This window comes from Brassica rapa, chromosome A01 (assembly GCF_000309985.2).
Source record: "Brassica rapa cultivar Chiifu-401-42 chromosome A01, CAAS_Brap_v3.01, whole genome shotgun sequence".
Taxonomy (NCBI): domain Eukaryota; kingdom Viridiplantae; phylum Streptophyta; class Magnoliopsida; order Brassicales; family Brassicaceae; genus Brassica; species Brassica rapa.
Genome location: NC_024795.2, coordinates 25,220,986 through 25,235,367, shown reverse-complemented (window position 1 = coordinate 25,235,367; position 14,382 = coordinate 25,220,986). Strand labels below are relative to the sequence as shown.

Genomic DNA, 14,382 nt, shown 5'->3' with positions numbered 1-14,382 from the left:
GCTTCTTGAGACTTAGTGACATGTGAGTATGTGACCATAAGGCTCCAACTAAAGCAAAAGATCATTGGTCAAACCGAATACTAAATAATACTTGGCCACGATTTATTACCAAAGACAAATTACTTAAGACATCACCACACCAAATATCTTCTCCAAAATTCTCAACAATATTTAAATCCTGAGAAGTTAGCAAAACTGAGAGCAAATGGAGACATCAGTTGCATCGGTAGCAGTTTCAATTGTGATAGCTGTTGTGTCTTGGTGGGTATGGAGAACCTTGAAGTGGGTTTGGTTTAAACCAAAGATGCTTGAGAGCTACCTGAGAAGACAAGGTATTCCCGGAACTCCTTACACGCCTCTTGTTGGTGATTTAAAGAAAATGTCAAGCATGCTTACAGAAGCAAGATCCAAACCCATCAAACTAACGGATGATGTCACACCACGTGTCGTGCCTTATCCCTTCCACATGCTCAAGACTCATGGTATGTTTCCTGGTTAGCCTTATACCTCTTGATTCCTCTCTTGTTTAGACCTCAAAAACTGTAGAGTTAGTACATGGTATATACAAAGGTTGTATGATATCTCTATGCGGTTGGAACAGGGAGAACTTACTATACATGGTTTGGACCTATACCAACCATCACCATAATGGATCCAGAGCAAATCAAAGAAGTATTCAACAACGTTTATGATTTCCCAAAGCCACATACATTCCCATTAGTCAGATTCATAGCCACGGGACTCGCTAGCTATGATGGTGATAAATGGGCTAAACACCGAAGAATCATCAACCCTGCTTTCCACCTAGAGAAGATCAAGGTTCTGTTTTAGACCTCTTTTTAATATTGGTTGAAACATTATTGTAACTTTATGTTTCTGTGTATAGAATATGGTACCTGCGTTCCACCAGAGCTGTAGTGAGGTTGTTGGGAAATGGGACAAGTTGGTCTTGGACAGAGGGTTGTCTTGTGAGGTGGACGTTTGGCCTTGGCTTGTGAGTATGACTGCAGATGTGATCTCTCGTACTGCTTTTGGTAGCAGCTATAAAGAAGGACAAAGGATATTTGAGCTCCAAGCAGAACTATCTGAGCTCATCATACAAGATTTTCGGAAAGCTTTCATCCCTGGTTATAGGTAATGTTCAAAAAAATCGCTAAGCACTAATTAAACGCTTATATGGGATTATTGATTAGGCGGTCGTCTAGACCGGATCTTTTGAGTGTTTAAACCAATTTTTTTGATACAAAAAATTGTTATGAAAATTTTGTTTGTTTGATTTGCCGAATAGGCGGAAGTAATACTAAACCTGAACTAGTCTGGTTTTATTACAAGGATATAGACATGATCCGTGTTGTCATAATCTCTGAGCCTATTGTTTGTGTAGTTATCTCCCAACGAAGGATAATAGAAGGATGAAAGCAGCAGCTAGAGAAATCCAAGTTATACTGAGAGGGATAGTTAACAAGAGGTTACTTGCGAGAGAAGCAAGCGATGACTTGCTAGGTATACTTCTTGAATCAAATTTAGGGCAAGATGAAGGAAATGGAATGAGCACTGAGGATGTGATCGAGGAGTGCAAGTTGTTCTATTTCGCTGGACAAGAGACAACTTCAGTACTTCTTGTCTGGACAATGGTTATGTTAAGCCAACACCAAGACTGGCAGGCTCGTGCACGAGAAGAAGTGAAGCAAGTTTTTGGTGATAAAAAACCTGATGCAGAAGGCTTGAACCAGCTCAAAGTTGTAAGTTAAAAAACCAAATCAATAACTATCTTTGGTTTTGTTTTGATGAAATGATTTGACCCCTTGGCAGATGACGATGATATTGTATGAGGTTCTTAGGCTGTATCCTCCAGTAGCTCAGCTGATACGAGCCGTTCACAAAGAGATGAAGGTAGGTGATCTGACATTACCGGGCGGCGTACACATCAATCTACCTATTCTGCTAGTCCAGCGCGATACCGAGCTATGGGGCCAAGATGCAGGGGAGTTCAAGCCAGAGAGGTTTAAAGACGGTCTCTCAAAGGCGACTAAGAACCAAGTCTCCTACTTTCCCTTTTCTTGGGGACCAAGGATCTGCATTGGTCAGAGCTTTGCCTTGTTGGAGGCTAAAATGGCAATGGCCTTGATTCTACAGAGATTCTCCTTTGAGTTATCTCCTTCCTATGTGCATGCTCCTTACACAGTCATGACTATTCACCCACAGTTTGGTGCTCATCTTACCCTGCACAAGCTATAGTTCCATAACCCATGCATGTGTGATGTTTGCAAATGAGTCATATATAAGAGAAATAAAATTACTGCAGATCCTAATATTATAAAACCATGCTTTTAAAACAACTAGTGGTATCCCTCGCTACGCGCCGGGTTTGTATGTTTTATTATGTTATTCCATGTTTGGTTTTGTAAAATATAATTGTTGAAATTTATATTTATATTGGTGTGATTTGTAATATTTTTTGTTAAACATATGTTTCACGATTTCTTTTTAATTATTTCATTCCCATAGTGATGTGTTCAGGTTGCTAATACAAACAAATCACAATCGTTTACTACATTTGGCATTTATCCATTGAAATGTTAAATTAAAAGTAATTTATGTTTAGTTTATTTTAGTTATTATTATAATCAGTTTGTTTGTTTCTTTTTTTCTCATAGTAGGAATATTGGTTTGTGGAACGTAAAGGAGAATATCAGTAACATAAACTGAATGACGACTTGAGGCGTTATGATGCTGGATTTACAAAATCAATTTAATTTAGATTTAGTGTTATGGCTTCAACAATGTTAGGAGTAAGGCAATGTGCCGTTTCACGAATTCATTGACTGGATGTCAAATTAGTACCCAGACAATTGAAAATATAGTTTCAAATATGAAAACATGAGCCAAGTGTGAAACGGAAGGTTTGGGGAGTACACGTGATTTTGCGAACTTTAGACCTATCTATTTATGTTTAGTATAGTGACATGTTATTTCCCATTCTATTATTTTGTGTTGCTTAATTCAGATATATTTGCATTTTTGTTTATTTTATGATTAATGGTAAGTTCACTTTCACATTATGAGTTATGTTTTACTATGATATCTTTTCATATTTTGGCTTCGTAGATTCCTAATTGTTTTTTTTTTCTAGAATTGTAATGTTAGAGATAATTCACTGCCGCTGCTAAAAAATGTTATTGTTGATTTATATTTTTACAAATAATTAAACAATGGAAATTATTGTTCATTCAGTGAATTCTCAAAAAATGCCTTAGAGGGAAGTAAAATATGTTTTTCTCTGAATAGCATGCACTTGCCTCTTTTGCTTTTTTATCTATAGGAAATGTTAGAATTTAAACTCTCTGTTAGTAACATTGTGAAGTTGGTTAAGATGGAAATATGTAAAGAACAAACCTATCGTGTATATAAGATGAGTGCGTACATTTGCATGGACTTCCAATGTAAATTTGTGGTTGGATTTTAGATAGCTACTACTGTGTTTTTTTCGTCTCTTCTCGGACCATACGGTGACTTGGATGGAGAAAACATCATCCTTTCATTTAGTTTGTAGGACATTGTTGTTTTCTGTTAATAAATTGACCAAAAGTAGCAAATAAGCAAATCAAAAAGTTTTGGATAAGTGCAAAGTACGAATTTATTGTGCGCATAATTTGAAAACATAGTAGGTGATCTCAAGACTTGCTAGTAAATAGGGTCGTAATATCTGAAACTTGAGAAGTTCAAGTCATTTTGACTTGCGAGCTGATGTGTTTCATGAGCAAGGCCAGTAGCTACCAGTGAGCTTCATTCCCTCAGAACTCTTCCAGAAAACACATGTAGCTCCTGGTGTATCATCGGCAGGGTTGTGATTGCCTCCCTATCAACGCACCATTTAATATGTCAGATGATTATAGATGAGAACACGTTCTGATAACGATGGACTTACGTCTATCCCAATGTTAGATAGCTACTACTGTGTCTATATCAGTTGCGATCGAAGAGCGGAGATAGTGAATGTCTGATGGTTGGAAGAGAATTTTAATTTGGACAGCTGCAACTGAAAAGATTAGGCTCTGACAGCACTGTTGGGAGAGCGGAGATGCGGGAGACATTGTGGGAGATCGCAACGGGTCCTCCACACTTGGGTCCTGCTTAAAAATAAGAAGCTAGTACGGTATTGACCTGTGGTGAGGAATCAAGCTCTGGCACCGTTACTGTTTATATTTTCTGAACACCTCCATACATCAAAGAACTTGAGGAGCAATGACCATCAGTGTAACACAACCGGTGGTGAATAATGTGTCATGTTTTAGTAGGCGTCTATGATGAAAGTGTAAGTAAAAAACTATTATTTGAGCATCTTACTTGTAGAGGAACCACTAACCAGCACTGATCTCATTGCCAAAGTTGAATTGAGTCTCATATGTTGCATTAAAGAATTCACGTTTTCCACATGTATGGTTGCCTTTCCAGGTGGGTTAAGGAGGAACAACATGTTCATTGTTCCAAATTTGAGTTTATCTGTCGCAAGATAAAAAACATGCTTAGAAGGATCCTGAGAAAAAAATAAAATTCAGTAAACGAAGCAAGCTTACAGACCTGAGCACGAATCAAGCGTAAGAGATGATTGTTTCTACTAACTGACTCTGCATATTGATTTTTTTTTTGCTGCTAACAGAGCCAGAAACGTACTATGTTTCTTTAAGGTCATGACTTGTTCATCGGCAGTTTGAAGCATTGTTTCAGCTTTCAAGTAACCAACTTGCAGTAATATAACTGCATCATAGCCTTAGATAAGACTTAACCCATGGCTTTGAGTTGCACTATATGAAAAGAAAGTAACAGAGAATTTTACTCTATGATGTATACCTGAACTGAGAACATGAGGCTAGTAGTAAAAAATGTCACTGGGAGAATAACAGAAACAATAGAAGGCTCTTACCTTGGAGGAAGAGCTGCATCAGATGTTGATTCACCAAAAAAACAGGTTAGGTATCCTTAATTCAGGCCTAGAGTTCTTGTGTCAGTCATTCTTGTTTTTCAGTTTTGCGATACCATTGTAGGTTCATTAACCAACAACGTTCTATTTGGAAACAGACAAAGCAGAAAAACTGTCTATAACTTATCAAAAGCTTATATCACTCTGAACAAAATTTTAAATCATCATAACTGAAATCGAAAACTCAAACTCTTGACCTTGTGCATATACAGTAAAAACTCTATAAATTATATATATATATATATATATATATATAAGATTTTAATAAGATTATATATTCACATAAGATTTTCTAATAAAATATTATCGTATCATTTCATCAATTTATATTATATTTTTAACTGGTTTAACTCGGAACCAAAGAAATTTATTAATTTAGCGTGTTTATTAATATATCGAGTATTAGTTTATAGAGTTTTTATTGTATGATAGGAATTACCGCATGTGGCAACACAATTTTGAATAAAATCAGAAACAAATTTAAAACGAAAAAAAAAGACCAAGAAAATTACATATTCACAAAGACAATAACATATTTTTTTAAAGTTAAAAAAGTTAAAACCAACCATGAATGTTTGACTAATGTTTTTCTTAAAGAGATGTAGTGACAAAGAAATGTCAAAAGGTTGACGGTCATGCCTTTTACCCCTTACGCAATTTTATAGCCAATATTCACACAAATCCAAATTTTCTGATCGAATGCAGATGTAAACAGTAGTCAAAAAATTACGTATTCACAAAGATAGATAATAACATATTTTTATATAAACCACAGGGTGGTGGGCTAGTGGTCTTGAGGTAGTTAACAAACCAATACGGACCCGGGTTCGAATACCCCCTGTGGCCACGGAATGCTTTACGCCCTCTCCAAGTTTAAAGTTATCGCGGCGTTGGTGCTGGGTCCTTGGGTAATGGGTATTAGTGCCGGCTGGTTCCGGGCCAGGGGGATTAGATGGTTGGCAATCGGAAACCATGTGCGGATTACGGGCCTTTGGGCAAATGGAAACCACGTGCGGATTACGGGTCACCTTTGAACCTCCTGTTAAAAAAAAAAAAAAAAAAAAAAAAAAAAAAAAAAAAAAAAAACATATTTTTATATAGTTGAAAAGTTAAAACCAACCGTTGCTAATGTTTGACTAATCTTTTTTTAAAGAGATGTAGTGACAAAGAAATGTCAAAAGGTTGACGGTCATGCCTTGTCCCCCTTACGCAAGTTATAGCTAATATTCACACAAATCCAAATTTGCTTCTCGTGCAAAACATAAAAAATATATGACATCAGTGGTGAGGTCATCACCACATTCATGCATATATATAGATCCCGAGAATGCCATCAGATTATCTATCTCCCTCTCTCTTCTCTAAGAACGAAAATGGAAGCATCAGCTGCGTCAGTAACAGTTTCAGTAGCTATAGCTGCTGTATTGTGGTGGATATGGAGAACTCTAAATTGGGTTTGGTTTAAACCAAAGATGCTTGAGAGTTACCTGAGAAGACAAGGTCTTGTCGGAACTCCTTACACCTTACTTGTTGGAGATGTGAAAAGGGAATATAGCATGACGACGGAGGCAAGGTCCAAACCCATCAAACTAACTGATGATATCGTCCCACTTGTCTTGCCCTTCCCCTCTCACATGCTCAAGACTTACGGTAGATTTCTTGATTCCTATCTTTTAGGAACATATTAAAAAGGTTTTAATTTTTGTATCTGTATGTGGTTGGAACAGGAAGGACTTTTTTTACATGGCGTGGACCTATACCAACCATCACCATTACGAACCCCGAGCAAATCAAGGAAGTGTTGAACAAGATTTATGATTTCCAGAAGCCAAATACATTCGCCTTGAGCAGACTTGTAGCCAGTGGACTCTTTAGTTATGACGGTGATAAATGGGCTAAACACCGAAGAATCATCAACCCTGCTTTCCACCTTGAGAAAATCAAGGTATTGCTTTCATTTTTCTATAGTCCCTAATCACATTAGCGTACTTTATGTACATAGCTGGTTCTAGACACACTCTAATGAAACATTCGGCTAAAGAGTTATTTATACATAGGTTACATGATCTTCAAATTATAAAAAAAAAATTATTAAGATTGAACTAAAAATATTTATGACTTCTAATCTCAGATTCGGCCTTGTTTAGGTATGATATATGTATGTATGTTGGTTGCTTTGGATCTGATCCAGTTTGTGCCTTGTGTTTCTGTGTATAGAATATGGTACCTGCGTTCCACCAAAGCTGTAGCGAGGTAGTTGGCAAATGGGACAATATAGTCTTGGACAAAGGGTCATCCTGTGAGGTGGATGTTTGGCCTTGGCTTATGAGCATGACTGCAGATGTGATCTCTCGTACTGCTTTTGGCAGCAGCTATAAAGAAGGACAGAGGATATTTGAGCTCCAAACAGAACTATCTGAGCTCATTATACAAGCTTTTCGTAAAGCTTTCATCCCTGGATATAGGTATTGAGAACCTCTACTAATCAGGTTATAGTAAGACTAGGCCTCTAGACCATGTTTTATTTTTCTGGCAAACTATTAGGATTTCATTAAAATCAAATACGGTATAACACATTACATTAAAATATAACTTACAACAAATACATTTTTAACAAGAATTTGAAACTGAAAAAGTACACAATACTAACTAACTCATCCGTAGAATAGATTGATTTCGCTAACTTTATCCATCTTCGTTCTCGATCTTATAGCTTATAGCTTGACTAACCATGTTGTCTGATATCTCTACGTAGTTATCTCCCAACGAAGGGTAATAGAAGGATGAAAGCAGCAGCTAGAGAAAGCCAAGCTATACTGAGAGGGATCGTTAACAAAAGGCTAAGGGCCATACAAGCTGGGGAAGCACCAAGCCAAGATTTGCTAGGTACACTTCTTGAATCGAATTTAGGACAAGGTAAAGGAAACGGAATGAGCATTGAAGATGTGATAGAGGAGTGCAAGTTGTTCTACTTTGCTGGACAAGAGACAGCTTCAGTACTTCTAGTTTGGACAATGATTCTGCTAAGCCAACACCAAGACTGGCAGGCTCGTGCTAGAGAAGAAGTCAAGCAAGTTTTTGGTGATACAGAACCCAATGCAGAAGGCTTGAACCAGCTCAAAGTTGTAAGTAAAACAAAATTAAAAAACAAACTTGAAGTGACTTCAGTACTCTGGTTGTGTTATGATGATTTTTGCTGAATGTTTCCAACAGATGACGATGATATTACAAGAGGTCCTTAGGCTATATCCTCCAGTAATCAATATGACTCGAGCCATTCACAAAGAGATGAAGCTAGGCGGCGTGACGCTACCAGGTGGCGTCAACATCACTCTACCTATTATGCTAGTCCAACGCGACATCCAGCAATGGGGTAACGATGCAGCAGAGTTCAAACCCGAGAGATTCAAAGATGGCATGTCAAAGGCAACAAAGAGCCAAGTCTCCTTCATTCCATTTTCTTGGGGGCCAAGGATATGCATAGGTCAAAATTTTGCCATGTTGGAGGCAAAGATGGCAATGGCATTGATTCTACAGAGATTCTCCTTTGATCTTTCTCCTTCCTATGTCCATGCTCCTTACACGGTGTTCACCCTTCACCCACAGTTTGGTGCTCATCTAATCATGCACAAGATATAGTTTCCATAACACATGTGTGATGTTTTCATATGAACTTATTATATGTAAGATAAATTAAGAATAGTCAAGTTATGTTCTAAAACCATGCTTTTTAGTCGAGAATGCGTCTCTGACTATTATATCCTTTCAACCTCTGAGTTTCCTTGTGGGTTACGGCAGATATTTAATCATCTTTGTCTCTATTCTCAGTGGAACTTTGATATTAATAAATCTCTCTGTGGATTCTCTGTTTCAAAATAAAAGAATATGCCTTTTGGACAAGTACACGACATACACAATTGTTGATGTGCCCTAAACCACATGCAACTTCTACTGCCACTTTCACAGGACCACTATGGTATGCATTATATTTTGATTTTATTGACATGATGCAGCATCCTCTATTGTCTTCTTTTATCAACTTTATGTATTTGCATTATTGTTTTTTTTTTTAACTTATGTAATTGCATTATTGTTGGGTATAATAATATATATGTATCAGACTGAATCTCAGCAAAAATGTATAAATTAACTTATGGTCCTGTGTATATATTTTTTTTTGGTAAAAGGTCCTCTGTATATTTCTGGTGTAGAAGATTGAAAAGGATGTTTTGGTGTTATACGTTATTAGATATTTTCTTTTACTTGATGTAACAGGCGACAAAAACTTATTAGCATAATAATGTTGATAAGGATTTGTTTTTAATATTGAACACTGATTGAACTATGAATTAGGTTCGTTGATTCTTTTAGAGGCTACCAAACAAAACAAGAAAAAAAAATCTGCATGTCTGAGATATTTCTGAGTCTTGCAATACCACATTTGAATAAAGATAAAACGAGTATGTTTTTCATAAAACAAGAGTTATGTTTATCATGTGGTAAACTTTATCCTTTGTACTGTTTTGATAGATTTAAAACGCACATCTGGATGAAAACAAGTAAACAAAAAACTACTCGATTAACGTTTTCCAGTCAAAGGAGTAGCAAAAAAACTGAAAGTATATTTCCTGCGGTTTACCTTAAAAATAAATATGTCAATTCATACCAAAAAATGAATATGTCAAACAACACGATCTAGTATTTAAAATCCGTACTAAAAAGAACCTCAAGAATATTAAAAATGTGTCAGGTCGCCTAAAAGTTTGGATTGACTTCTATGTCATGCTGAAAGCTAAGCCTGAAATCTCAAAATTTTCTGCAAGTTTGATAATATTATATGAACTTGTAACATGTTATTTTAAGCAATTATCAAATGTATGGAACAATTTTTGGTTACGGAGGCCTTATCAGTTTGTGCTGTGATACAGAGATACCGACTTTACACGTTTCCAATACCATCACAATGTAATTATTAATAGCTTATTGACTTGGTATGTATTTTTATTATTAAAGAAAAGGTCACCACAACGATGAAAGTGTGATGGAAAATGAAAGATTAACTTTAGTTGAAATGTTTAAATATTGTCACTTGACACCTTGCCCTACATTGATATATTAAATGATACTATTTATGTGGCTTAAGATTTGAGATTCTTTTAGATCCGTGATATTGTATGTCTTTTTCATGCTTTAGTTAATGGACCGACTTTGCATCTCACCCATATGTTTAAATACCTCAAAACTATATTATTTTGTGTACAACCATATATATATATATATAAACAGATAACTCAAGTTGTAAATAAATGAATTACTCAAAAAGAAAGTTAGGAACGAACGTTAACTTGTATAATTGACATTTATTTTCCACGAGTATCATAATGTTTTATATAATAATTTTTCTTGAGACTGAGTCAGAGAAACCAATGAGCGACATGCAGTCTTTTTTTCAAAAGGCTTGAGACATGCAATCTTATTTGGTGATCTTAACGTTGTAGCGGCAACAACAGCAAGGTCGCTTGCGGAAATCATCCTATAGTTGTTTGACACTTGAGTCTTCTCGTTACTTAGACCATGATTAACGGTGAAACCCAAATGAGTTTTTTATTTATCTAAATAAAAATAATTAAAAATCAATTAATTACGGACGGCCCCGAATCAGTGGAGTCCACGAACAGTGCAAGAAACCATCGAATAGCGGTCTAGTTATTCTGCAACCGATTTTTGTTTTTTTGTAGACCCCTCTCTTAAGAAATCCACTAAACACCTCCCCCTCCCCCGATAATCCTGCCTTTATAATTGTAATCACGATAGTAGTAAAATTATTAATTTATTATTAAGAAACTAAAGTAATAGTAATTGCTATTTCAATTGCGGCCATGTGTATAAACTTTAACCATAGTTAGGTAAGTTATACGGCTCCATTTATAAACTTGTGGGATTTATCAAGCTTTAATCATATTTATTGACTGAAACATCAATGACAGTGATCAAGTCACCAACTTGACTGCCCACCAATTTTTGCCAAAATTATAATATTACCAAGGAAAATGAACTATTTAGGGGGTATTGAACCATTATGATAAAAAGAGTGGCTAAAATTCGATTTATGAATAGTTAGATGGTTAGAATTTAAATAGTAAAAAAGGGTCGCCCAACGGTAGGTTGCCTCACAACGGGTCTATCTCAAAAAGAACACCGACAGTGTACCTAACGGTAACAAAACAATCCTCAGAGTTTGTAAAGAACTACGAGAATGCCATCGCCTCGTGACCTGTCCCCTCGTACGCAAATAAGTACCACGAAAATTGCTAAAATTAGATTTATATAACCAAACAAACAAACAAACATTTGTGAGTGATCTACAGATCTCCTCTCATCTCTGGATCTATAGATCTTATTCTCATCTCATCTCCGAAGAAGAAGCCTTTTTTCTCTGTTAAGTGCATTCATCGGGTTTTGGTTTCTGGGTTTTTTTTTGTGATTCCAAGAATCGCCATTTTTTTCATTGGTCACTGTAAATTTGTTTATTGAGATCTCCTCTGAGATCATTCATATTAGAAAAGGGTTTCTTTTTTTTCTGGTTAAGGGTTTAAAGGTTGCTGAGTTTTGGATTTTGAATCTGAGGAAGACGATAGGGTTGTTGAGCGAACGGTATCCTTCCCCGGTTTGGTTTGGTTTGGTTTGTTTTGGTCTAACTTGCTCACCTTTCTACTTATTGGTTGCTGAGAAAAATCACTCTGTTTTTTTTATCATTCTTCTTGCCTCCTCTGTTTCGTCGAATCATCCGTAAAGACTCGAACTTTATTATCTTTTTGAAGAGGATGCAGCAAGTTCAGGCGAAGAAGGTTAGTCTCTGTCTCTTCAAGTATGTTTCTTTCGTTGTGAATCTGATAGACTTTTAACTAGTTTTGCTCTGTTTCTTTGCTTTTGGTGATGCAAAACAGAGCATGAAAGAGATAGACTTTTTCACAGAGTACGGCGACGCAAACCGTTACCAGATCCTCGAAGTCATCGGGAAAGGAAGCTACGGAGTCGTGTGCGCAGCCATCGACACGCACACGGGAGAGAAAGTCGCCATCAAGAAGATCAACGACGTCTTCGAACACATCTCCGACGCGCTCCGTATCCTCCGCGAGGTCAAGCTTCTCCGCCTCCTGAGGCATCCTGATATAGTCGAGATCAAGAGCATCATGCTTCCGCCTTCTAAAAGAGAGTTCAAAGACATTTACGTCGTGTTTGAGCTCATGGAGTCGGATCTGCATCAGGTCATCAAAGCTAATGATGACTTGACTAAGGAGCACCATCAGTTTTTTCTTTATCAGATGCTTCGTGCCTTGAAGTATATGCATACGGCTAATGTTTACCATCGTGATCTTAAACCGAAGAACATACTGGCTAATGCGAACTGCAAGTTGAAAGTTTGTGACTTTGGACTAGCGAGAGTGTCCTTCAATGATACTCCTACAACTGTCTTTTGGACGGTTTGTCTCCACCTTTCTCTTGATTACTTACTCAGTTTTGGTAATCTCTCCAATATGTTTGAATTTGCTTCTGTCTTTCTTGTTTCAGGATTATGTTGCGACGAGATGGTACAGGGCACCTGAGCTCTGTGGTTCATTCTGTTCCAAGGTACTTGTGTGTGGTTGTGAATGTTAGAGATATAACTGAGTTGCAGTTTGTAGATGGCTCAAGAGACTGAGTTGCTGTTTGTATTCTTTTGTGCAGTATACTCCAGCGATTGACATTTGGAGCATTGGCTGTATTTTTGCGGAGGTGTTGTTAGGGAAGCCTCTGTTTCCTGGTAAAAGTGTGGTTCATCAGTTAGAACTCATCACAGATCTTCTTGGCACACCAAAATCAGAGACCATTGCTGGAGTATGTTTCATTTTTTGCTTCCTCATTACGAAGTTTCTATTTTTGTTTGCTGGAAACTAATGATATATGTATCTGTAACGCAGGTTCGAAATGAAAAAGCTAGAAAATACCTGGGGGAAATGAGGAAGAAGAGTCCAGTCCCCTTTGCGCAAAAGTTTCCTAACGCAGATCCTTCAGCATTGCGCCTTTTGCAAAGACTGTTGGCTTTTGATCCAAAGGATAGGCCAACTGCTACAGAGGTGCCTTGCTTCTTTCCTTTTTCTTCTTGTTCATATCTCAGCTCCTCATGTGGTGATGTTAACATTGTGATGTTATTTGACAGGCGCTGGCTGATCCTTACTTTAAGGGTCTTGCTAAGATTGAAAGGGAACCTTCTTGTCAGCAAATCTCGAAGATGGAATTTGAATTTGAACGAAGAAGGTTAACAAAGGATGACATTAGAGAGTTGATATACAGGGAGATACTAGAATACCATCCTCAGCTGCTCAAGGATTATATGAACGGATCTGAAGGCTCTAGTTTCTTATATCCTAGGTTCTTACTTGCATCTTTCAAAACCATTTTTTCTCATTTTTCATTTTTGCTGATAGATTGATTTTGATGTTGCAGTGCCATTGGTCATCTGAGGAAACAGTTTGCGTACCTAGAAGAGAATAGCGGCAAAAGTGGGCCAGTCATACCTCCAGAGAGAAAGCATACTTCACTTCCTCGGTATTGTTTTCTCTTCTGTGCAGATTGATTCAGTATGGCACTTGTGATTAATCTCTTCATGTTCATCTTTGTAGGTCTACAGTCCACTCCAGTGTAGTAAGCTCCAATGCTCAACCTGGCTTGACTGCACCAGACAGTCGACGTGTTTCTTTCGAGCCTTCAAGAAATGGAGTGGTTCCATCAACTTCAGCTAATCCAACTAAACCTTTACGACCTCCTCCAAGAGTACCATCAGCTAGACCAGGCCGTGCTGTGGAATCATCATCTGTAACTTATGGGAACAACAGGAACCTCAAAGAATCGTCCCATGATGCAAGGACATCTTACTACAGAAGCACAGTACCCCCTCCACAGACCGCATCTCCCAACGGTTTCTTCCATCCTAACACCATGAACCAAGAGAAGCGTGGTGGTGGTGGTACAGAACCTGCTTCTCAGCCAAAACCGCAGTTTGTCCCAACACAATGCAACTCCGCAAAGCCAGCTGAGCTGAACCCAAACCCTTATGTCGTCCAATCACAGCACAAGGTGGGTATTGATGCTAAGCTGTTGCAGGCACAATCCCAGTACGGTCCTGCTGGAGCTGCCGCGGTTGCAGTAGCAGCACACCGGAGCGTAGGCACGGTTGGGTATGGCATGTCTTAGAATTAGCAGTTTGTTGGTGTCAGGTGATGATTGTTCCCCTCATTAGTCGTTATGTAATGTGTAAGTATTATTGGAACCAGGCCTGATTTGAACTCATCTGAGATTGTAATAATAAAAAAAGTTTCAGTTTTAACCTCACCAAACGTCTCTATGGGAAAGCCAAATGT

The 14,382-nt window shown here is 37.5% G+C and overlaps 3 protein-coding genes and 1 long non-coding RNA gene across 5 annotated transcripts; 3 read left to right on the top strand and 1 right to left on the bottom strand.

Moving 5' to 3' along the window:
- The first annotated feature begins 67 nt into the window (after positions 1-67).
- On the top strand, positions 68-2,470 carry LOC103841876 (cytochrome P450 72A15). Of its 2 annotated transcripts, XM_009118468.3 has the most exons (6): positions 68-332; positions 399-482; positions 602-819; positions 887-1,134; positions 1,385-1,742; positions 1,813-2,470. In XM_009118468.3, the coding sequence occupies exons 1-6, from the start codon at positions 206-208 to the stop codon at positions 2,236-2,238; spliced, it is 1,461 nt and encodes a 486-aa protein (XP_009116716.1). In that variant the 5' UTR covers positions 68-205; the 3' UTR covers positions 2,239-2,470. The 2 variants fall into 2 exon arrangements, with proteins under 2 accessions (XP_009116716.1, XP_009116708.1); XM_009118460.3 differs by having other exon boundaries at positions 69-482.
- A 316-nt stretch (positions 2,471-2,786) lies between these two features.
- LOC117125821 lies at positions 2,787-4,265 on the bottom strand. Its single transcript, XR_004448225.1, has 2 exons — positions 3,929-4,265; positions 2,787-3,859 (listed from the first exon to the last, which is right to left on the bottom strand). It is a non-coding gene; the product is annotated as an uncharacterized LOC117125821 (long non-coding RNA).
- Positions 4,266-6,256: 1,991 nt separating this feature from the next.
- Positions 6,257-8,842, top strand: LOC103841861 (cytochrome P450 72A15). Its single transcript, XM_009118440.3, has 5 exons — positions 6,257-6,631; positions 6,709-6,926; positions 7,199-7,446; positions 7,737-8,106; positions 8,195-8,842. The coding sequence occupies exons 1-5, from the start codon at positions 6,286-6,288 to the stop codon at positions 8,618-8,620; spliced, it is 1,608 nt and encodes a 535-aa protein (XP_009116688.2). The 5' UTR covers positions 6,257-6,285; the 3' UTR covers positions 8,621-8,842.
- Positions 8,843-11,297: 2,455 nt separating this feature from the next.
- LOC103841850 (mitogen-activated protein kinase 19) lies at positions 11,298-14,353 on the top strand. Its single transcript, XM_009118429.2, has 8 exons — positions 11,298-11,829; positions 11,929-12,465; positions 12,554-12,613; positions 12,710-12,859; positions 12,943-13,098; positions 13,182-13,393; positions 13,469-13,570; positions 13,645-14,353. The coding sequence occupies exons 1-8, from the start codon at positions 11,806-11,808 to the stop codon at positions 14,213-14,215; spliced, it is 1,812 nt and encodes a 603-aa protein (XP_009116677.2). The 5' UTR covers positions 11,298-11,805; the 3' UTR covers positions 14,216-14,353.
- Positions 14,354-14,382: the final 29 nt, after the last annotated feature.